Genomic DNA, 23,957 nt, shown 5'->3' with positions numbered 1-23,957 from the left:
ACACAATGAAAAAAAAGAAATCAACACAAGAAAGAATGATGTATTTGAGAACATTTTTAATAAATAATGTGACAAAATTACTTTTCTGATTATTGGATTTTCAGTATGCAAAATTATGGCTAAAAATAAGAGGTTTCTTACATGAACATAATGAAAACATTAATCACATGGATTGTTCCCTTAGTACTGCACACCCTTTCTATGTAACTTTCAAATTATCTAAGTGAACACATTTAGTTTTTGGTGAACACCAGCTTATTTTATTTTTTTTTGTGGTTCAGTATTGTTTGGCTTTATTTTCCAGTGGGTCAGGCCTGATACCTGTGTATATATTTTTCCTTCAAATAGCACCAATTATAAAGTCAATGAAATTTGTAGAATGACAAAAAAGATGATAAAAATCTAGTCAGAGGACATCATTTGGCAATTCAAAGCACATAATGCCTCTATTTGAGCTTGTAAGGAAATCCTGTAAGTTTCAACATTGGCCACAACAAACTTAAACCTTTTTTCTTTAAGTCCAGGAAAAGCAAGAACCATTGGGTTCATGGCCCACAATAAAGTATGCACGTTACTTCACCACCTGTCATCATTCAAATATCCCAAATACAAACATAGAGCATTAACAAAACAGGTTAAAAACGCTTCTCAACATTTTTTTCAATAAGACAAAAAAGGTTAATAGTTACAATGGTTTACAAATAAAGTTTAGTGATTGTGCTTTTAAAACCAAAAAAAAAAAAAAAAATAGTTTAAAAAACAGTGCATTACAAAAACAAAAATCAAACTTCCTTAAGTGGCCCTTCTGAAAGTTGAGCTGACACTACCAGAAGAAATTGAGGCCAGTTAAGATAGGGATGTCCTTATTCAATTGGTCATTAGAAACATCCATTTGTTTGTAATATGCATTTATAATCACTTTTTGATTGAAAAATAGAATAAGGTTTTTGCTAGGCTTACTTATGGCAATGACTAGACAACCAGAGATCCAACTGGCTTACCCCTACTTATCGAAAAGAACATTTCCAATAAGAATATACTTCAGTGATTGAAATAAAGACAAAATAAAGTACCACCAGGGGTTGCAAAGAGTATATATTTACAATGTTTCCACCCCATTCAAATTGATTGTGGTCTTTCTGCCTTTGCTATATTTTAATTTTTTCCCAGCAAAGGGTGGTATGAAAGGCTGATTTTATAATCACATTAAAATGAAGTATGTTTTAATTTGCATTAGCAGTTGGTTATAAGAAAGATTATATCTTCAGAGCCCTTGGCATGAGGTTGATTAATCAACTTTGTATCTTTGATCAATATTTTGCTATAAATTGGCTTGGTATATAAGCAGTGCAAATGCCATATCTCAGGGGGAAAATGCAAAAGAACTATTCTGTTCTCTTCTGCTGGCTGATGACTGAAGCAAGAATTCAAATACTTCCCTTGCTGTAAGTAGGGTGAATAGTTTGTTCCGACAGCAAGGGGATAGGGAGGTTCCCCGTAGGGATAGGGATCAAACAACAATAATAAAACCCCAATAGATTTTTAAAAGTGGTGTTCCAATAAGAGGAATAAAAAGGACAATTTGTACTCTGATTGCACTGAACATTTTATCTGGCGTCGTGTCATCGGGATGAGGCATCTCGAGTGATCATTTTCACATTAGATCTCACAAGCCTCTCTGGTTGTCTTCAGCTTTCAGTTTCCTGTAAGAGATAAGTTATTTTTAAATTTGAAACTAAACCTTAGAGTATGATCTTATATTTATATTTCTTTCTATGTTTTCATGCATATAGTTTGTGTTTCTTCACTTTTCCCTGGCTCACATTGGAAAGCGCTCATGGCAACCAATTCGTTTGTAAAATTTAGCTGGTCTTGAAAGCAAATCCGGTTCTCTAACAAGTACCAAACTGTGCTCCACACAGTGTCTCTGTGTTGGGGTGTGATGGTGGGGAGAGAGGAGTTCTCTATTCCCCCGGTCCCAACTCAGCTTTATAGCTCAGCTTTTGTTGGTTTTGAATATTGGAGTCATCTATATTCATCTCTCAAAAGGGCTCTTCTACTTAAAACCACTTGAGAAACAACTTCCATAACAGTATTTACAGGAGGAAAGTCATATTCCAAACCTCAAAATCCAAATACATTGTGCATGACAAAAAACCTAACCAGACATAATTATTTATAATTTTTCATCTTCTAGTATTAAAAGTTATAGTTTAACACTCCTGTAATGATCTACTTGTGATTAACTATACAGTTGACCCTTGGACAACATGGGTATGAGCTGTCTGTGTTCACTTATAGATTTTTTTCAATAAATACTGTACATGTATTTTTCTCTTCCTTATAATTTTCTTAATAACATTTTATTTTCTCTAGCTTAATTTATCCTAAAAGTATAGTATATAATACATATGACATACAAAATATGTGTTAATCGACTATCTACTTTATTGGTAAGGATCCAGTCAACATATTAGTAGTTATGTTTTGGGGGAGTCAAAAATTATACATGGATTTTGACTGCATGGCAGTGGGTCAAAGCTCCTAATTGCCACATTGTTCAAGGGCCAACTATATCTGTGAAAAAATAAAATTGTACTCAACTTGTTTGCTTATGAATGAAGAAAATACAATCTTAAAATGGGAGGTGATATAAAATATTCTATGATTTATTGCTCACTTTATCTGGTATCACTATCTATAGATTCCAACAAAGAAGTATACCTTTGACTCAAGAAATGTTCTCCTCCATCTGGAAACGTCAGTGTCAAGGATTAGGTTCCCACTTTCAGAAGAGCGAAGGAGAAAAATAGTTGGCCAGATCAGCTGTGTTAACCTCAATGGCCACCAGGGTGGTAGATAACACAGGCAGAATAGCCTCACTCACATCATACAACTGTCACCTTTCTGGGTTTCTATAGCCTACTACACTATTATGAATTATAATTACTTAGATCAACAGTTCTTTTTCCTAACAACATGTTTGCCATGTAAATTTCTTATCTGTAGATGAATGTAAACTGTAGATGAATGTGAACCTGTAGATGAATGTGAACCCTAGATCTAAAAGGGAACTATTATTACCATTTATAACTTTGAAACACATGTCAAGGAAATCATTATCTTTTTCAGAATTACAGTTTCTGGCATCACTGACATTAGGATTTGTGATAAAATATTATCATTTTGGTAAACTGATGGATGTTTCAAACTCTAAGGCTGATATAATAACTAGTCTAATGTTGGGAGATGAAAAAAAATACAGATACCTCTAATTCTTCATTATTATCTTCTCCTCTTTCATATCCTCCAAGAACTTGCATTTCTGCAATATTTCTTCGACCTACATTTGCTTGTTCTCTTTGTCTGCTTCCTGATCCCCTTGATGACATTGAGCTTGAAGAACTAGGATCTCTGGGATTATTGGATGTCGGAAAAGTAGGTCTACAGTAAGGTAGAATATCCTCTGTGTAATGAAATACAACAAGTGCATATGAACACCACTGTACATTTTCATTCTATATCACTCATAGCTATAATTCTGAATGGTGAAACAGTGTTTTACAGGAATAAATGAAAATATTTCCTAACAATAAGTAAGACAGCCCTGGCTTTTGAAAATGAAAATAACAAACCTTGTTGTTTTCCTAGTAGTGGTTGGGATTCCACTTAAAAGCTCTTGTCCACCTCAAAGTAACTTGAGACCAACATCTTTAAAACAGGTGAACCAAACCTGGAGTCAAACTTGGTTCCCAGTGCTATCCTTCACTATGTGATCTTGGATTATTTTAGGCTTTAGTATTCATTCTAAAAACATGGTAATAGTCTCTATATCCAGAGGAGATTTTGGTGTTGATGTAAAAACAGAAGAGAGCGTGAAATTCCTGAAGAATTATTAAAGGGCATTGATAGAAATAAAGCCCAGTCTCCTTGAACTACCAAAACAGAGCCAGACTCAGGCTCACTTCCCAGACACCAAGATGTCAAGCTCCATTTCAGCATCATTCACATGTTGGAGTCCTGAATCTCAGAAGCCTTCCAGTGCTGCTAGCTTCAAACAACAAGCCACTCCGGTCACCTGCCGTCTCCTGAACCTCTACCGCCCTTACATTTGGTGCTGGTTCTGTGGAAGCATCCTCCAACTGCTCACTTCTCTCCAACACCTGTCAACTCTACCCTTTGGACGCCAAACATCAAAAAACCAACTCTTCCACATGTAGTTTTGTTTTCCTCCCCCACGTACTTCCTCTGTTGTTTACATTGTCTGAATGAAATCTAGTTTCCACCGAAGCTGTCTCCAGGGAGAGGAGGCAGGTCCGTCTCCAGCTCACTAACACCAGCTCTAAGGCGCCATGCATTCTCTCCCGGTGAAAGCCAACCGTCTACTTACGTGGCCTCTTCAGTCCCCCGTAAGGCACTTTCTCCTTCCGTTCTGTTCCTCACAGCTTCCACTCCTGATACAGACTTCCGACTGGCTGAGGTTTCACAGCCCGAGGACCACGCGCCTGCACCTTAGTTCCAGAGCGCGTGGTCTCCTGTAGCCTGCGCCGTCTGTTCTTGTTCAGCAGCCTTTTTCTCTCTATTGACTTTAGTTTTTGACGAGCTTCAATATAAACTCTTTCTCTGGCTAAAAAGTTTACCCTTAAGCTTGTGTTCTACATAAATCAATCCCTCTTTCTCTTCGCATTGCTTAGTAAAGCTTCTTGAAAAGTGCCTTGAACTCTGCTGGTAGACGCAGCTCCCATTCACTCCGTATCCCTGGGAGACCTACTTACGCCCACGTTACTACCATGACAGGAAAATTCTCGCTTGGCTCTAATCCTGTTAACCATGCTTCAGTCCCATCTCTGCTCTTTGCACCGCCCTTAACCTGGAAACCATGAACTTAAACATCACCGCTCCCTTAGCTAACGGTCCTTCTTCCTTCCTGGCCAGACTTCTGCGGGCTCTTCTCATGCAGTGCCTCACACACAGGAGGCCCTGCAGGTGCCCACTGCAGCCTGGTGTGCTCACACAGGCACTCCCTCACTCTGGGTGATGCCATCCATTCTCACAGACTGAACCTCTTCTGGAATAGAACTGTCACGAGAGTGGGTACTTTTCTCTGATTCTTGTACTGATATCACTTCCAGCTTGTCATATAATAGGTCATCAGGAAACAGTTCTGAGTGAACAGATGAGTGGTTTTGACTATTTATCATGATGAATCATTAACTTATATTTCCAACTCTTGAGCTATGCCTGGGATTTTAGGCTCCTACAGCCAGCTCAGTTGAACATTTCTCGAGTGTCCCTCAGACTTAACATGTCCAACATGAATATCATCATGCTCATTCTCCTGAGATTTCTTCTCCCTCTGTAGCCCCAAATGCAGTTAATGATATCACTAGTCATTAAGATACAAAACCAAAAAAACTGGAATTATTTTAGACTTTTCCCTTCCTTCCAACCACCTTAAATGTACCTTTCCACATATTCCAATATACAACAGGTGAGATGATTTTTAACTCTAAAAAGTGTCTTGAATTTTCCCTCTCACTGATCCCTGCTCCCATAGCCTCTTTTGTATTCTCTACATCTCCTGTCTGGGGACTGTAAATACCTCCTAACAGGTCCCTGACTCGTGACTTAGTCCCCTCTAAGCCATCTTCACTCAGCCATCTTCTTCGTACAAGAACTACAGGATCTCTATGACTTAAGCTTACATTTACCTCAAGAACTTCATTTTTACTATCTAGTGGTACTGAATTTTTTTTTTTTTTTTAATCCTCACCCGAGGACATTTCTCCATTTTTTGTACAGATAGAGTGGGAGGGAGAGAGAGGAAGGGAGAGAGAGAGAGAGAAACATCGATGTGAAAGGGACACATCGAGTGGCTGCCACCCGCACAACCAACCAGGGCCGGGGACAAACTGCAACCGAAGTACGTGCCCTTAGTGGGAACCGAACCCGGGTCTCTCCGGACCACAGGCCGACGCTCTAACCGCTGAGCCAAACCGGCCAGGGCGGTACTGAATTTTTTATAGTCTCCTCAATATATCGCAAAGCTTTTCTTTCTGTTGTTGTTTTTGTAATCCTCACCTAAGGATATTTCTTTTATTGCTTTCAAAGAGAGAGAAAGGAAGGGAGAGAGAGAGAGAGAGAGAGAGAGAGAGGAGAGAGAGAGAGAGAGAGAGGGAGGAACTTCGATGTGAGAGAGAAACGGCGGTTGGCTCTCTCCTGTATGCTCCCAGTCCCGGGATTGAACCCGCAGCCTAGGGATGTGCCCTGACCAAGAACTGGACCCAGAACCTTTGTGCTGTGCAGCACGATGCTCAAACCAGTGGAGCCACAGGGCCAGGGCTGCACCTCAAAGCCTTTCACGCTGACCTTCTCTGCCAGAACATTCTGCCCAGTCTTCTCACCCACGCTAAATTCCACCCACCCTGAACAATCAGCTCATGTGTCATTTCTACCAGGAAAGATCAAGAAGTCTTTCTTTACATTTCCCACCAGACTGGGATAGCTGTCCCTTCTTTGGGCTATCAAGTATCATGACACTATGAATGTTACACCAATTAAGAATACACCTGTGAATATTTAGATTACCTGTCTCCCTCTCTGGCTATAAGCTCCCTGAGGTCAAGGTTCATGCTTATACATAAATTTCAGGACTAGTATGATGTTTAATAACAGCTGATATTTGATATAGGTAGAAATAAATTGAACCAGTTGAGTAAATGTCTGCAACAGATCAGACATTCCAGTCTGGAAGACCATTCTCTTTAAGTAAAAACCATCATTTGTAAATCAGGGTGCCTCTTTCATCATAAATAATGTAAATTGAATAAGAAGGTGAAAATTAGAGCAATGCATAGAAATGATAATTTAATGACACACAAAGGTTTAGGGTTCAAATAAGACTTTGGGAAAGCAAGGCATAAAATAGTGACTGGTCAGCGTGTGCTGTGCCCTCCATGGAACAAGGTTCCTTATTTTGAGTTAACGGTTCCAGTCTTAGTTCTTTCACTAGAAATATTTTTGTAACACAAAGGACAACTTATTGAATCTCTGAAGATTAATAAAAATAACTTAATCACTTTGTTCTAATTCTGTACACAGCAAAATCTTTCTGGGTTTATAAAAATTATTTCCTGAAGAAACCCACGTACTCGGGAGGGAGCTTGTTTGCAAGCAGAACACCAGTCCACACTTTCCGGAAAGACGCAAAGCTACAGGTTTACAGCATGATTTTCATTTATGAGTCACCACTTGGAGTAGAGTCACCAGGAGTCAAAAATTCAGATCATCTTTGGCTTAACTGATAAAAATAAGGCAGTGTTTTAAACTTTATATTGTGATGACGCCACCAAGTACTCTCTGTGTACAGACATCTGTCTAAAGTGCACAGCTTCACTCATCACTGCCCTGCTGAGTCTGTGCCTGGGTTCAGAGTTCAGGTTTCCATCGCAGAGCACAGAGGACCTGTCCTCCGTGGGGAAAGGGAGTTGCTAATGGCAGCTGCCCAGAGACAGAACACCAGAGTGATGTTTGATCTCACCAAGACATACCTATTAAGACAGAGTGGGGAAGTGCCCTTCCAGCCTCCGTAAGATCACTTCCCTGTCACTTCTCCATGATTCCTTCATCAATAACCTTCCTTTTCTTGTATCTCTTTCTCTAAAAGGTTTTTTTTAGTCTATAATCATGTTTGGTCTATAATAATGTTAGTCTAAAATAATGTTCAAATGCCTTTTCCTAAAACATTCCCACAGATTCCACCTTCCTGCCAAAGCCTTCCCCAACCCCCTTTTCTCTCCTCAACTTTGTAAAGACAGCCCATGCTCGTCACCCCTCCCACAAGTTCCCTTCACTTCCACACCCCCTGCAGTCTGTGTGTTATTCCGACTGCTGCACTAATGGTTCTTTTGAACATCACACACAAACAACACTTCACAAAATCTTTGTGTCCTCCCCTGCCCACACCCTGGGCCACCATTCACATTCCACTTTCATTTCTGAGGCATTTTTCATATTTCTTCCTATCATAACATATCCTTCCTTCTCCATTCTCTCTAAGATATTATTCCCTCCAGTTTGGATATCTTGACTGTTCTATATCTCTGAGTGGGTCCATCTGCGTTTCCATCATACACTGTTGTTCCTCTGCCTCACCTTTCAATACAGTCATCCCTGAATATTGTGTGAGCTGGTTCACATGTTCTCATGAGCATCTGTTGTAACCCTCTCTTCCAACTTCCCATCCACTGGCTTCATAGAGAAGCTTGAAGTCAGTCATTTTGGGAGTAATTCCACGAGAGAAGTAAGAAAATGCTACAAATTAAGGGCTTGCTTTGTTTTCCTCCTAGAGGAATAATTGCTAAACATTAACCAGTATATTGCTGCTGCTAATTTGGCCTTTGTAATTTATACAGATTTCACCTCTGTGTCGATGGATCTAAAATCCACTCTTTATTTGCAACCTTTCTCCTGATTTTTAAACTTAGTTCTCTAAGTTCTTATTGATTTTTTTCATATCTGTGTTCTTGTCAGCATCTTAATCTACTCAAAATTTAAATGATTTTCACCAACACATCTATGATTTTCCATTTTGTCTACACTGGTTAATATCATTATGTTCCACTAGTCTTACAGGGCCATATAATAAACAATTGCATACCTTTTTTTATATTCTATTATTTTATTTTACTTTTCTACATTCAATTAGTCACCAGTCCTATTGGCCTGTCTCTGAAACACCTGTGCAGGCTGCTGTCTCCTCTTTATTGCACAGCTGGCTGAACTCAGCGCTTTCACACTTTATACCTAGATTATTCTGCAATTTCCTGATACCTTCATTTACCTGATTCCAGTCTCTTCCTTAACTATAGTGCATTGCCAGTTATTTTCCTAAAATACAAGTTTGATTATGTCATTTCTTGCTCAAAATTATTTGCTGGTTCACTGCTCCCTACAGCACAAATCCCAACTCTTTAGATTAGTATTCCTGGTCTTCCCAATCGGGCCTGGTCACCTTTCTAGCATCATCTGTGACCACGTGTCCCTGGCCCCAAATACCCTCTTCTCCAGCCAGACTGGAAATGAGCGCTCACCAAACATTCAGTTTCACACTTCATGTTCTTTTCCACCTATTTCCTTTACCTGCTATTCCCTCTCCCTGTTCAATCTGTTGAAATCAGGTTTTATTCTTTTTGAAATACAACTCAAGTGGCATCTCTCCAAGGAAGTCTTGTATTATAATATAATGTATTAGAATGAATTGTCAAAAAAATTATTTGGGTGCATATGTATCTCTTCCATTAGAGTGAATTCCTAAACCTGACTACTTGTCATATGGCCCTAGAGAACCTAACAGGAGACTCTGTGAGGGAAGTCAATAGTATGTTCAACCTGTATTTACTTGCTGCATGAATAAATCAGTACCTTGAATGAGATGAGTCTTTGTTGGTGGAAGGTCTCGTTTTGCTGCCTTGTTTCCTCGTCCTTTTCCATCATTTTGCTGTTCCTGTGCTTCTCTGGGTTCAGCTGGATTTGTTCGCATATCAGCAACTTGTCTTCCATCCAGTACTTCTCTCCCCTTGTAACTGCCTCCTTTTCTGTCTGATGATCGGTCTGTTCTTGCTTCTATACAAGGGAGTTTTGGCACCATCACAGGCCGTACCTCCAGCTGTGCCTTGGACTGGACAGTGGGTGACTTTATAGCAGGTGGTGGCACAGGAGGAGGTGGGAGATCTAAAAAGAATAATTTAAAATATTGTAAACGTCTGCCATTTACAAAATCAGCAAATATCAGAAATATCATCAGACTCCCATTTATCTGGGACTAGAACAATTGTAGGCAACCAAGGAATAAGAAGACCAAGAGTTTTAACATATTCATTATCTAGCAAAGAGATGTTGAATCACAGAACTGGGACTTATAGGTTTTCTAGTCTTAGGATAGCTAATATAGACATAAGTACTGTAATCCCCTCCACCTCCCAACCACGACAGATCTTCCTAATTGATTTCAGCATAATGTTGCTGGTCCCAGATACATACCCTTACTCCTTCAGGCAACCACTTCAAATTGATTGAGGTTGGCACTTGAGTTGAGGCCTATTTGCTAACTCTAATTTAGCTTAAATCCTTCTCATTTTGTAAACAGGGACACTCAACCACATAGACCTTAAGTTATTTTCCAATCTTAAAGCTCAATGTGACCAGAACCAGGACTAATGCCCTTAGAGTCTTAATTTCTGGCTCAGTGTTTCATTCTATTACACGTTTATCATCTACCATTCATTGATGGGACTCTTTCCACTTAGTATATGCAACCATAGGTTTTTAATCAGATAACCACTGGTATAAATACAGGGTAATTTCATCTATCTATCTATCTATCTATCTATCTATCTATCTATCTATCTATCTATCTATCTATCTCATCTATCTATCTATCTATCTACCTACCTACCTACCTACCTATTATTATAGCTATATAATAATGTTATATATGATAGAGCATTATATAGAATTCAATCTTATATTATAAATGCAATTAAAGATACTTAAATATAAAGCAGGCATAAATTTTCTATATAGAAAATTTATTTTATGTGGTGCTATCATTTTAAATGACTCTTATGTACAATCTAGGGAGGAGAAACGTTAATCCTTATGAGAGCTGATAAGTTGGTAGAAGAATACGACTAGAATCTAGTTTTAGGTTGCTCTGGCTGTAGTATGGAGGGTGGATTTTGAATCCACAAGAGGTTTTTGTAATAGTTCATAAAAATAATGACAGGGGATAGAACTCTATTAATGGCTTTCAGATGGAGAATAGATATCTTCGAGAGAGATTAAGGAAGGAAAATCAATAGTATGTATGATCAACAGAATATAGTCAGGGAGGGAAAGGAAAGAACCTGAGGTGACTTTTAGGATTTTTGTCATAGTTGACTAGATGGACGAGAGAAGCATCACTAAAGATAAAGAATGCAGGGATCAGGAAGGAATGTTTTATGAAGGAACACTGTAAATTCAATTTCAAAAAAGTGAGTAGGAGAACCCTTTGAAGTATACAGATAGAAATGTCCAATAGGTTGTTGTACACAAAATTTGAATTTCAAGAGACACCAAAACCAGAGCTACAGAGATTTAGGAATTATCAGCATGGTTATGTTTTACTTTTAGTCATCATCTTAGAAATGTTAACTTTTTACATTCACAGATGAATGTCAATGTGGTAGAATAAATCAACTAAAAAGAATGAAACACCTACTGAATGCTTAGTGTTATAAAATTAACCTTGAGATTTTAAACAAAAAAATACATATTTACATGGTAAAAAATTTAAGCCTGTAAGGACTTAAAAGTATGATCTCTCAGACCTCCCCACCTCCACTTCAAACCCTCAATACTGATTATACAGGCATAATCAGTTTGAATAGTTCTCTATACATCATTCCAGAAATTACTTATTCACATTAACCTGAGGTGCCAAGTCAAATAACACCAGGGAGCACCATTCACATCGGGAACTATGTAAAATGGCCACATCTGGGATTATAAATATATGGCGGCTGTCTGCCACTGATCAGAAGTACGGTGCTCGAACACACGGCCTTCCTTTCTTATTGACATACATAGAATTACACTTCCTTTACCTGACTGTGTAGCTGTATACATTTCCCTATATGTACATACAACTGTATATCTGTTTTTTTAAAGTTCATACAATGCTCTGTTTCATGAATATATCATTATTTATTTAGTCAGTCCCTACAGAGAAATTTATGTTGTTTCTAGATATTTTAGTTTTATTGACAATGATCTACTGATTATCATTTACATATACCAGCATGAGAAGTTCTGGAATATTAAAACTGTATATTGAAAATACCTAATATCAAATTAAGGGTTCTAGGAAGCTTCCATTTTAACCTAGTATTTCTCATTCTTATACTATTTAAAAATAAATTAATCCTTTTTGTGTCCCATAGGTAGGCTTAATTCTTTTGAAATTAATTTTCTGTTGACATTAGATGCTACAACTAGAGCATTCAGATTCACTGTGTCAGTCTTTGAAAACAGAAAACTTGAAGTACCATCTTATTACCAGCTGTTTTGCTCAGGACTCCATTATTAACAGTGGTCAAACTTTTACTTGCATTTTTCAGTGGTTGTTAGTTTTCATGGCTCCCCATGTTCTATTTTCATATAAAGTTGCCTCAATGCTTTATCTAACACGGTGGCCAAAGGACAGCCAACAGCACTCATTTCCCCAAATTCTACAAAATCAAGACCTTGTAATTAATGATAAATCAAGTCAAAATAAAATCATTCCAAAGAGAGTGGTGAATTTATAATTTATGAAAAGTAAGGCTAAAGAAATAATGTAGATTTGGTTTTTATTTAATTTTTTATTTATTAATTTGTTTTTGTTACAGATGTTTCTCATTTTCCCCCCATTGACACCCCCCCCCCCCCCCCCCGCCCAGCCCATCCCCAGCTTTGTTGTCTATGTTCACTGGTCATGCATGCATGTAAGTTCTGTGGTTTATCCCCTACCCCCACCCCCGAGGCTTGTCAGTCTGTACTGGGTTAATTTTGTTCAGAAGTTTGTTTGACCCATGACAATATGCTCAGTTAATATTTGACAAAGGTGGCAAGAGCATACAGTGGAGTCAAGACAGTGTCTCTGGGTTAATTTTGTTCAGAAGTTTGTTTAGTTCATTATATTCCACAAATGTCTCTGGGTTAATTTTGTTCTCTGGGTTAATGTCTCTGGGTTAATTTTGTTCAGAAGTTTGTTTAGTTCATTATATTCCACAAATAAGTGAGATCATGTGATATTTGTCTTTCTCTGCTTGGCTTGTTTCACTTAGCATAATACTCTCCAGGTCCTTCCATGTCATCGCAAAGGATAAGAGATCTTTCTTTCTTACAGCTGCATAGTATTCCATTGTGTACATGTACCACAGCTTTTTAATCCACTCATCTACTGATGGACACTTGGGTTGTTTCCAGATCTTAGCGATTGTAAATAGTGCTACTATGAACATTGGGGTACATATGTTCTTTCTGATTGGTATTTCAGGTTTCTTAGGGTATATTTCTAGACGTGGGATCACTGGGTCAAATGGCAGCTCAATTTTTAACTTTTTGAGGTAATGCCATAGTGTTTTCCACAGTGGCTGCACCAGTCTGCATTCTCACCAGCAGTGTACTACAGTCCCCTTTTCTCCACACCCTTGCCAATACTTGTTGTTTAATGATTTGTTGATGGTGGCCATTCTGACAGGTGTATGGTGATACCTCATAGTTGTTTTAATTTGCATCTCTATGATGATTAGTGATGTTGAGCATTTCTTCATATGTCTCTTGGCCATTTGTATGTCCTGTTTGAAGAGGTGTCTATTTAGGTCCTCTGCCCATTTTTTAATTGGTCTTTTTGTCTTCTTTTTGTTGAGTTGTATGAGCACTCTATATATTTTGAAAATTAACCCCTTATCTGATGTATCATTGGCAATTATGGTCTCCCATGTAGTGGGATCCTTTTCTGTTTTGATGGTTGTTTCTTTTGCTGTGCAGAAGCTTTTTAGTTTGATGTAGACCCATGTGTTCATTTTTTCCTGTTTCTGTTGCCTTAGGTGTTGTATCAGTGAAAATTCTGCTGTGTATGATGTCTGAGATTTTGTTGCCTACATTTTCTTCTAGAATTTTTATGGATTCACGAGTTACATTTAAGTCTTTTAGCCATTTTGAGTTTATTCTCATGTATGATGTAAGTTGGTGTTTTACCTTCATATTTTTTGCAGGTAGCTGTCCAATTTTCCCAACACCATTTATTGAAGAGACTGTCTTGACTCCACTGTATGCTCTTGCCACCTTTGTCAAATATTAACTGAGCATATTGTCATGGGTCAATTTCTGGTTCTCTATTCTGTTCCATTGATCTATCTGCCTGTTCTTGTGCCAGTACCAGGCTGTTTTGATTACAGTGGCTTTTTAAATCAAGTATGCAAATGCATCAAAAAGGGTTGAAAAGAGGGGGTGGGAAGAATCTATTAGAAGGTGTTAGAAATGCACTTATGCTTGGCTTTAATCCGATAAGGTGCTGACTGATAAATATTCATATAGTTTCACCCTCCCCTTCATCTGGGTGAAACTTGTAAGTGGCAAATGAAATAAATAAGAAGTTAGATTCTGTTGTCACTGTGACTATGGCATGGAGCACTCGGCTTTGCACTAGGTAGTCCCTGGGTATAATGAGGCCTAGTATTTACCTACATAGTAAGGTATGGTCCCAGTGTCATCAACCAGGGGCTGGATGGTCTCCTCAAAATTGGTATGTTGTAGTCCTAACCCCCGTACCTCAGAATGAAACTGTATTTGGATTTAGGGTCCTTAAAGAGGTAATGAAGGTAAAATGAGATCCTTAGGTGGACTCTAATCCACTGACTGATTTCCTTATAAAATGAGGTTAGGACACATTAATTGAAGAAAGAAAAAGAAACACGGGGAGAAGACAGTCATCTACAAGCCAAAGAGAGAGATCTCAGAAGAAACCAACCCTGCCAACACCTTGGACTTTCAGCCTCCAAATCCGTGGCCCTTTGCTGTGGCGGCCCCAGAAGAGCCACGAGAGCTGACTGCCAAGAATCATTACAAACTACTCTTCGTCAGCTCCGCCTCAGCCCTCCTTTCCCTCTTCATATAGTTCATAAAATTCTGCACAGAAAATTTATGATTTAATCAAAATGTTGAAAGATGTTACAAACTCAAGACTGATATTCTGAAACTTGTTCACATATACAGTCTACAGACAATAATCACTCATCCATCCCAGTGAATATATTTTAATTATTAAAAAGCAAAAAAAAAAAAAAAAAATACCCTCCATGTTTTACTAATTCATTTAATTTGCATTTTAATAATTGGTAGAGCTTTCGATTCTTTTCCTCTCTCCTCTCTTTTGATCATTGTACAAATTGTGTCTGTCATTGAGTTTCTTCATGAAATGCTCAGTGAATTTTTTCAAAACATGCAGCGTAGTCACTTGAGAAAATCATTTCTGAGAAAATTGCATTTGTTGCACTGTCCTATCGTTGTCATCAAGAGTATGTGCATTTCTTTCATTTGGTGCATTAAGAAGTACATGCGTTTTCACAAATTTAGCCAATCCATATGCGTTACGCAATATGTATAGAATAACACACGGCTTTATTTTTTGCCTTTACTAAATTAGAAAGCATCCAGAATTAAATTGAAGACTTCTTAGGACAATAAACATAACTAAAAAATAATTAGTTATCAAAAGGCTGAAAGGAAGTGAAAGTTAAAATAAATAAAAATAGCTTTAGTTATATCTCCATTTTATCTATTTTTGTGACTTTGAAAAATAAATATTGACCTCTACATTATGGTATATACTACGATAATTCTCTTTATGAAATAAACAATTAGAAATTTAAAAATGTTTCAAGTGAATTTTTTGGCTTTACAAATATTTCAATATATTTCTTTGTTATCTCTGACATAGACTTGAAAGAAACTTGGGTGCTTCATCATTTGGTTTAGTAGTTATTATTCCAAGATTAGTTAGAATTTACATTTAATTATTAAACACACTGAAATAAGTACTTAGGGATGTGGGACAATAAATATAGATCACAATTTTCAAGCATAGTGCAATTTATAACTGTGATCTATGCCCTTAAACTTGGCATGTTTAAATTATTTAAAGCATTTTTAAAAAGCATCACTCAATGCCAGGAGCCTCTCAAAACAAGTATAAATAAGAGCTACACAAAGCTCTGGGCCAGATTCCCTCCCTCATGTATTCAACTTTGATGTGTTTACATCAAGGTTTGATGTTTGACCAGGTTTCCAGTTAGGAGCACCTCTCCTCTAGATAATAAAACTAATAGAACAGCTACACAAGTTGCAAAATACCATTACAGGGGTCCCATAAATGTAAAGCTGCTGATAGAGTTTGGCGATTTACACCTACTGTTGTCCATTCACAGAGGCAAACAGGCACAAAGCCACTGTAATAACCCTTCAAAATCAGATAATATTCTGACAGCTCAGTTTCACTGACAAAAGAGTCCTGGGCAGAAGCCAGGAGGCCCAGGTGTGCCATGTCCTGCCAGTATTTAATGTAGTCTAATATCAGATAGATGCTGGTGAGAGAAAATACTCCGAATAGAGGAGAGATAATAGCATGGACAGCCACTCATTGCAAAATTACTTGTGCTCATCATGCTGTGAGCTTTGTATTAAATTTTTCTGTCAAGTGGCAGGAATCACAGGGAGAAGTGCCTCAGAAAACCCTGCTTGTAACCTTGGATAAGGATCTATAATATTAGGCTTTCATATGATAATGGCAAATGATGCCCTTTTGAAAAATTGCTGACTGGTAATGAAAGTCCTAATCAGATTGTGGTGGGAGAGGACCAGGAGGTGGGGATGCTGTCTGTGACTCTCTTCTTCCTCCACCCCTTCAGCAAATTTAGCAAACTTGACAAGATGGGTGAGTCTGAGAGAATTGATCTTACATGAATTTCCAACAAAGCCCTTGGGGTTGTTTTAGAAAATGAGAAGGTGGCGGTTTACTCAGTGCTGGGCCACCTGAGCACTTCCGTTAGTTAAAGGCTTTCTTTAGACAACCTGCGCTGTCTGCATTCTTCTGGGAGCTCCCTGGAGAGCGCCAGCCTCACCTCTTCACCCGAGTCCTACTGTAAGCAAGGCTGGGGAGAGATGCTTCGCTTTGCCTCAGTGCGAGAAACAGCTGCCTGCACCACCACAGTTAGAATGAATATGATCACGCTTTCACTGGCTTCTATTTGAAGGGAAAAATCCCACATAGGGAAAAAAAAATGAGGATATTTGGGAAGATTTATCAGTGCATCTGATGAAATTTGATCCTATCCCATTACTTCAACTACAATAACGTCTCTTTGTTTGAGAGATAAACCAAAGAACTTATATGCATATAAGCACAACCAACCCACATGGACACTAGCCTGGGGACGGCAGGAAGAGGGTGGGAACAGGAAGGATGGGGGTCAACGGGGGAAAAAGGAAGACAACTAAAATAATTTCAACAATAAAATAAATTAATAAATAAAAATATTAAAAGTATACATTATTTACCCACTTATTAGAAAACTGCAAGGTCTAGAGATGCTAGACAAGACAGGGAAGTTGATCATCCTATAAGTATTATGAGGCATACTGTTAGTGAATGGTTAATGGAATTTCTAGTCGTGGAGAGCCAGGGTAAATGCATGAGATCCATAGACGTTTTCATCGTTTCAATGGACTTACCATCTGTGTAGGCTTCCCTGCGCAGATGTCCTGGCTGGTGTTTCTGTTTCTTGGCTGGTCTGGCCTTCTGTATTACGGCAGCACTCATGTTGCTGTCCGTGGAAACGGGACTCGTGGGGCGGGGGCACTGGGAGGCATGAAAGTGTCGGCGGCCTGAGGAAGGGAATCAGAGCCAAGCTCATCAATAAATTCAATAGTAGTGATAATGATAACAAGAATAGTAATAAACATGAAAGCTAGAAACATCCCTTTAAAAAAAAAAAAAAGCTTAAATAAATAATTATAGCAAATTATAAGATTTTTGACACTCTGCTTGAGCTATCTGCTGGAAAAAATACTCTTAAAAGCATTTTCATGGTCTTTTTCTTTTCTTTTCTTTTTAAATCACAGTACTTTTATCCTGTTAAGGTTCATGATAGCTATCTATTAAAGAAAAACTTTCCCAATTATTTTTGCAACTAACTGCACTAACGTTATTGTTAAAAATACATTCATTAAAAATTTGCATAATACATTAATTTTGCTTTCTCAAAAAGAATAGCCAGAGTCCTTAAGAAATTCATGTTCTAAGAATGAACAGTACTAATTACATCTTCTATTTTAATTAAACATGTTTGTTATTCTTTGAAATCAGATTCCTAATATCTTAATATAGTCTCTAGTATTTTCTCTTCAAGTGGTCTGAAATTAAGTGCACTCACATATTTAGACTTGCCAAAAAGTACACCCTTTTTATCACAAGACAGAAACTTGCAGGTTCTGGGTACTTAAAGTGACCCCGTCTGAGACTTCTGTTTTTCGGTGGTGGCAGAGGTGGTTTTTGATTCTAGGTTATCACTCGTACATACTGCAAGCTTGGTTCCAGACCCCCAGCTAAGCAAGCGTCACAATGAAGGGAGCTGGAACCTTTTTGCTGGTGGAAGGGCCTTGCCTTCGGTTTGCAAAACACACATCTGCGAAGTGCAATAAAACAACCCACAATAAAATGAGGCATGTTTGTGTTGGTTTTGGAGAGGCAATGTTCCCAGGTTCCAGGGATAACTGAATTTGTTAATCAGACAAGGTTTGCTAGAGTGTTGTCAGAGGGGTGTCTTACAGGGACGTACTGTCATAGCACCACACATTTAATCCATAATGGCAATGGGGATCGACTGGCCCTATACTTGACCCTCATGATTTTGGTTTTTAGAAATTCCAAAGACATAAGTCCAGAACTTTGTGTTGTACCCAAGAAACTTCAGACAGACCTAGACAACAAGATTTTTGGCTATAAACAGAAGAATCTACATATAGTGAAATCAACACATTTAAAGATGCTAACTGAGGCATATTAAATAATAGATATCAATGCAGCCAAGTGAGAAACACTGTGATAGGATTATTTATTCACATTAACTTAAGTCATATGATAAGCAGCACCCTTCCCTGAAAAGAACATTTTAATAGGCAGCTGCCAGTGAATGTTTAGTTCATTATAATTATGAGCCCAACTAAAACCAGTAGTGCCACTAAATTACAATAAAATATTAAACCAAATTCTTTAGCTATGATGGAGACTATTACAATTAAAGTTACATATCCATGAAAAGAGAGAATTAGGGCTGAGACTGAACCCATTATTCATTCTATTGTATAAGGCCATCAATTGCTATAGACCCTGAGGCATAAGGTCATTTACAGATGAATTTTCAACATATTTCTGTATTTCAATGATTTAATGAACTGAAACAACCCTTAATCTTCTGACAGCAGTAGTTTGAGATGCTTAATTTCACTTATATTTTTACAGAAGATTAAAAAATAAGGAGAAACAAATGCTGTATATAATGTTAGAGTGTTATTTGCTTATTAGAAAAGATAGGCGGGTTTGCATCTTACTACATTCAGCAGTTACTGGGGTGGGCCAGAGGGATTTTGGTTGAATATAGACCTGGCTGATATAAGTATACATTCTACAAGAATAGGCTGAAAAATATTAGACTTTTTTCCTGCAACATATTCTTGATAAATAATATATAGAAATAATTTTATGATGAATATATTCTACACTGATAAGAAATAATGACCAATCCAATATATGAAGAGAACATAGTAAACTACCAATGTGATAGTTATTATACTAAAACAAAATAGCAATTACTGATTTGTTGTGGTAGTCTTTGCTTTCTTTCTTGCTGACCATATTATCTTACTGTGTTTTACTCTTGGCTACCATAAATACACACACAATATGTATATAAATGTATGTCTGCATAAATTCTATTATATAAAAATAAAAATCATGTGATAAATGTATGATTTAAATTTAAATTATTTTATTTCTCATACTACTTACTTTCTAACCAGGGTTGGAAGTAGAAGATAAGCAAAAATGAGTTAAAACATCAGAATGGATATATGGCCATTAAAAACAGGCTATTGGCAATGAAAAGGAAAAACAAAAATATATATGATTGTTTGGATTAACCTGCAAATTATTAGATTAACAATATTTACTTTAAATATGGGACATACTTATGCTTGGAAATGTATGTCTATTATAAACATCTTTATATCTTTCCAATTAAACTAGCATTCTAACTGAGAGCATGGGGTGAAATGGCCCAGTCTCCAATGGTAGAGTCTCTCCGCTGAATGTTAATCTATTCCTCTTAGAGAATTTCTAATTAAGCGAGATAAGAGAACTACTATAATGAATTTCATTTTGGTGGCTTTTTACACCTCCAGAAAACCCATATAATACAAACCTTGTTTAATTGACCCTATGACTCCTTAAAGAAATCAAATATATATTTGTTATGACTATCTTAACAATAAGGACTTCCAAGGTAGCTTCACTTGCATTTTATATGATTTAGTCAATGAAAATAAAATATAAAATTTAAAAATCCTTGTCAAGAAAACTAATCCAGCTGTCATATCCTGGGGCCCGGGCGTCCTCAGGCAGAAAAGGAAAGGGCAGCGGAGCGCACCCCGCAAGGCGGCCCGCGCCGCAGCCGCACTCACCCGCCGCGTCCTGCAGCTGGCGGCGGACCTTCAGGCCCGCGTACTCGGCCGCGGCCGCCACCGCCTGCGCGAAGTCGGCGTCGGTGAAGAAGGAGCCGTCGGAAGAGCTGACGCTGGAGCGCCCACTGGAGATGTTGTCCTCCTCCGAGGCGGAGCCCCAGCCGTTGATCATGGAGCCGGTGACGGAGCTCTCCAGGTCCCCGACACTGGAGGCGGGCGTCTGCTCCAGCCCGCGCAACAAGAGCCGTCTGGTCTGCATCTTCGCCACCTCCACGTCGGCCTCGTCCTCCTCCTCCTCGGGCGCGTCCGTGTCCATGTCGGAGACCAGCGGCCCTGAAATGTAGCCGTAGGTGTGCGGCGGGGAGATGGGCCGCGGGGGCGGCGGGGGGCTCGCCGGCTGCCGTCTGCGGGAGAGAACAGGCTTGCTCAGCTCGCCAGGGAAGGTGCACCAAGAAATTCTCAGGCACACGATGTCATCTCAATTTGTTCAGAAAAACCACAACTGGAAATCAGAGGATGTCTAAGTTTGATTTTGAGTTGTGAAAATTTACCTTAAAACCAGTCATTTTTCTTTCTTTCTTTTTTTTTTATCCTCACCTGAGGACATTTTTCCATTTTTTGTTCAGATAGAGTGGGAGGCAGAGAGAGAAAGAGAGAGAGAGAAACATCGATATGAAAGGGACATATTGAGTGGCTGCCACCCACACAACCAACCAGGGCCGGGGACAAACTGCAACCGAGGTACATGCCCTTAGCGGAACCCGGGTCTCTCTGGACCACAGGACAATGCTCCAACCGCTGAGCCAAAATGGTCAGGACAAAACCAGTCATTTTTAATCAAGCTGGACTATGCATTTTGTTTTGTTTTTTGAATCTTCACTCGCAGATATGTTTTTATTGATTTTAGAAAGAGAGGGAGAGAGAGAGAGAGAGAAACCAATGTTTTTGTAGACATCCTAACCAGGTATCGAACCCTCAACTGGGGTATGTGCCTTGACAGGGAATTGAACCCACAACCTTTCAGTGTACTGGAGGACACTGCAACCAACTAAGTCACACCAGCCAGGGCCAAGCTGGACTGCGTTTTTGATTAGTTTAATACAAATACACTCAGCTGTCGATATGTGTCCTTAAGTTTTAGCATATGGATTAGATTCAGTTAAAAAAATGGGACATAATGCTTACTTTGACCTTGCTGTCTATGTATTTGTCCTAAAGCATATGAGATAATTATTGATAGCTTATTATCACCAAAGACAACAAACTTCAGTACTGAAGCAGACTGTCCCATAAACATGTTCCTTTCCCTTTCCTTCATTGCCACCCTACCATTTTAAGTAAATAGACTCATTCATTTTGACTATAGACAGAATTTCACAGAATTAAAAAATTATACCTTCGGCATATGATACAATTTCCTTTACATTTTATTCTATTTTTTAAAAAGCTATGAGAGCCAAGAGCAATTGCTCTCTGAATTACTTAGAGTTTCACTAAAGGTTATCAGCTATTTTCAAGTCTATTGCTATTACCATTATTCTACTTTTCCTGGTGTCCTAGAATTAGTAAAGGACTAAAGCTGAAGACAAATCCTACTATTTAAATTCACAGAATTACCAATAGCTGGTTTCAACCATCTCTCCACAGACCTGGAAGATAAATGAATTAAAAACGACCCTTCCACAACCATCAGTACCATTACTCACACCGACTATAAGCTGACTAAGAAGGTACAGACTGTTTAGACTTTAGTGGAAAGCCAGGTTTATAGAAAGAAGTTACTCCTGAAGGAGGAAAACACCAAGAGATTAACTCTTAAATTAGGAAAGTGTCTGAAAAAAGGGAAGAGATGTACTGATTTGTAGTTGGAGGACTGCTGAGTCAGTGACTTGCTCCCCACCCCCAATGCTCTCTAACCAAGGTTACCGAGATTATATCAGGGGATATTATTTGGAGGGGTCGGGACACCACCTCATCAAATTCTGTGCCAACTTGAGCACTAGTGTTGGAGGGCAGGTGCGATTAGGATCTGGTGACCTCCGTGGTTAGATTAGGAGACATATGAATGCCCCTGACCAGTAGTCCACCCGGAGATGTGGCTAAATTGTTCAAGGACTACAGATGCCTACAGATGCTGCCCGGGATTGAGTCCTTCATCAGCGGAGTAAGTTGGTGCCAGCCCTCTTCCCTCACCTCCCATGGCATTCATAGGGCAAGAGAAGATGGAAAGGCTGTTAGGGCTGACCAAGGAGAAGACTGGATCCCCATCCATTTGCCCTTTTCATGTTCCCTCTTCCTTGCCTTAGCACTTAGCACTTGCACCTGAAGAGGACAGGGAGGAAAGTGGGTAAAGGCAGGACACGCCCCCTCACTCTGTGCGCAGCAGCCACACCGGCGCACTCTGCAGATGTCTGGAGGTGCACAGTTATGGTTTTAAAGTGAACAGGACCGGGCCTTCAGTGAAAAGAAAGCATACAAACAATATGATATAGGATCTGGTCAAACCCTAACAAAGGGACCTACTAGAGAGAGAAAAAGGAAGGTCACAGTACAGTTTTTTTTTTTTTGTTTGTTTGTTTGTTTTTATCCTCACCCAAGGACATTTTTCCATTTTTTACTCAGATAGAGTGGGAAGGAGAGAGAGGAAGAGAGAGAAACATCAATGTGAAAGGGGCATATCGAGTGGCCGCTACCCACATGACCCAACCAGGGCCGGGGACAAACTGCAGCCAAGGTACATGCCCTTAGCGGGAACCGAACCTGGGTCTCTGTGGACCGCAGGCTGATGCTCTAACCGCTGAGCCAAACCGGCCAGGGCTCACAGTACAGTTTTTTAAGACAGGGTGGCAATTGTTCAAAGAAAAATGTTTTGTGCTTTTTATGCCAATGAACTGAGACACTTTAATAAATATATTTTAATACAAATGTAAAAGCGTTGATAATAAATGACTATTAAAATATTATAATTAACTCATTTATTGAGCACTTACTTTGTAACTAAGTATATTTTACAATGTTAACTCATTTAATTGTCACAACAAATTGCCAAGGTATTGCTTTTATTATCATTTTACAGATGAGGATATTAAAATTCAGAAGAATTCAGGACCTTGCCAAAGTTCCCACAACTAGTATGTACCACTTTAAAATTTAATCCTGTCCAGCTGGTGTGGCCCAGTGGTTGAACATCAACCCATGCACCAAGAGGTCACCAGTTTGATTCCTGGTCAGGACACATGCCCAGGCTGTGGACCTGATCCCTAGTGGGGGGCATGCAGAAGGCGGCCAATCGATGTTCTCTCTCATCAATGTTTCTATTTCTCTCTCCCTCTCCCTTCCTCTCTCTCTAAAAAAATCAATAAAGTAAAAAAATAAAATAAATAAATAAAATGTAATCCCACATTTCATTTCCAAGGTCATGACCTATCTTCTAGGATGAGATTACATATATATGCACATATATAGATATATATATGTGTGTGTGTGTGTGTGTGTGTGTGTGTATACACACGCCATTTGTATATATAAACCCATAGCTCATAATATAATATGTTATTTTTTATTTGTGGGTGGTTTCTAATGCATCTGTGTGTGGTACTAGAAGAAAATGAAATGAGCTAAAGCTGAAGTTATTT

At 38.7% G+C, this 23,957-nt stretch overlaps 1 protein-coding gene across 1 annotated transcript in view; it reads right to left on the bottom strand.

Annotated features, from left to right (window-relative positions):
* Window positions 1–38: 38 nt before the first annotated feature.
* Window positions 39–23,957, bottom strand: part of ROBO1 (roundabout guidance receptor 1) — a 539,216-nt gene continuing 515,297 nt past the window's right edge. Inside the window, exons 26-30 of the mRNA XM_036243340.1 lie at window positions 20,323–20,726; window positions 17,317–17,469; window positions 9,424–9,732; window positions 3,270–3,466; window positions 39–1,703 (exon numbers count right to left, since the gene is read on the bottom strand). Coding sequence (XP_036099233.1) covers window positions 1,689–1,703; window positions 3,270–3,466; window positions 9,424–9,732; window positions 17,317–17,469; window positions 20,323–20,726 — 1,078 coding nt within the window. The 3' untranslated portion in view covers window positions 39–1,688. The remainder of the gene's footprint in view (window positions 1,704–3,269; window positions 3,467–9,423; window positions 9,733–17,316; window positions 17,470–20,322; window positions 20,727–23,957) is intronic.

This window comes from Molossus molossus, unplaced genomic scaffold, assembly GCF_014108415.1.
Source record: "Molossus molossus isolate mMolMol1 unplaced genomic scaffold, mMolMol1.p scaffold_m16_p_5, whole genome shotgun sequence".
In the NCBI taxonomy this organism is placed as follows: Eukaryota; Metazoa; Chordata; class Mammalia; order Chiroptera; family Molossidae; genus Molossus; species Molossus molossus.
Note: the sequence above shows the minus strand (reverse complement) of the source record. Positions and strands in the feature narration are given on the sequence as shown.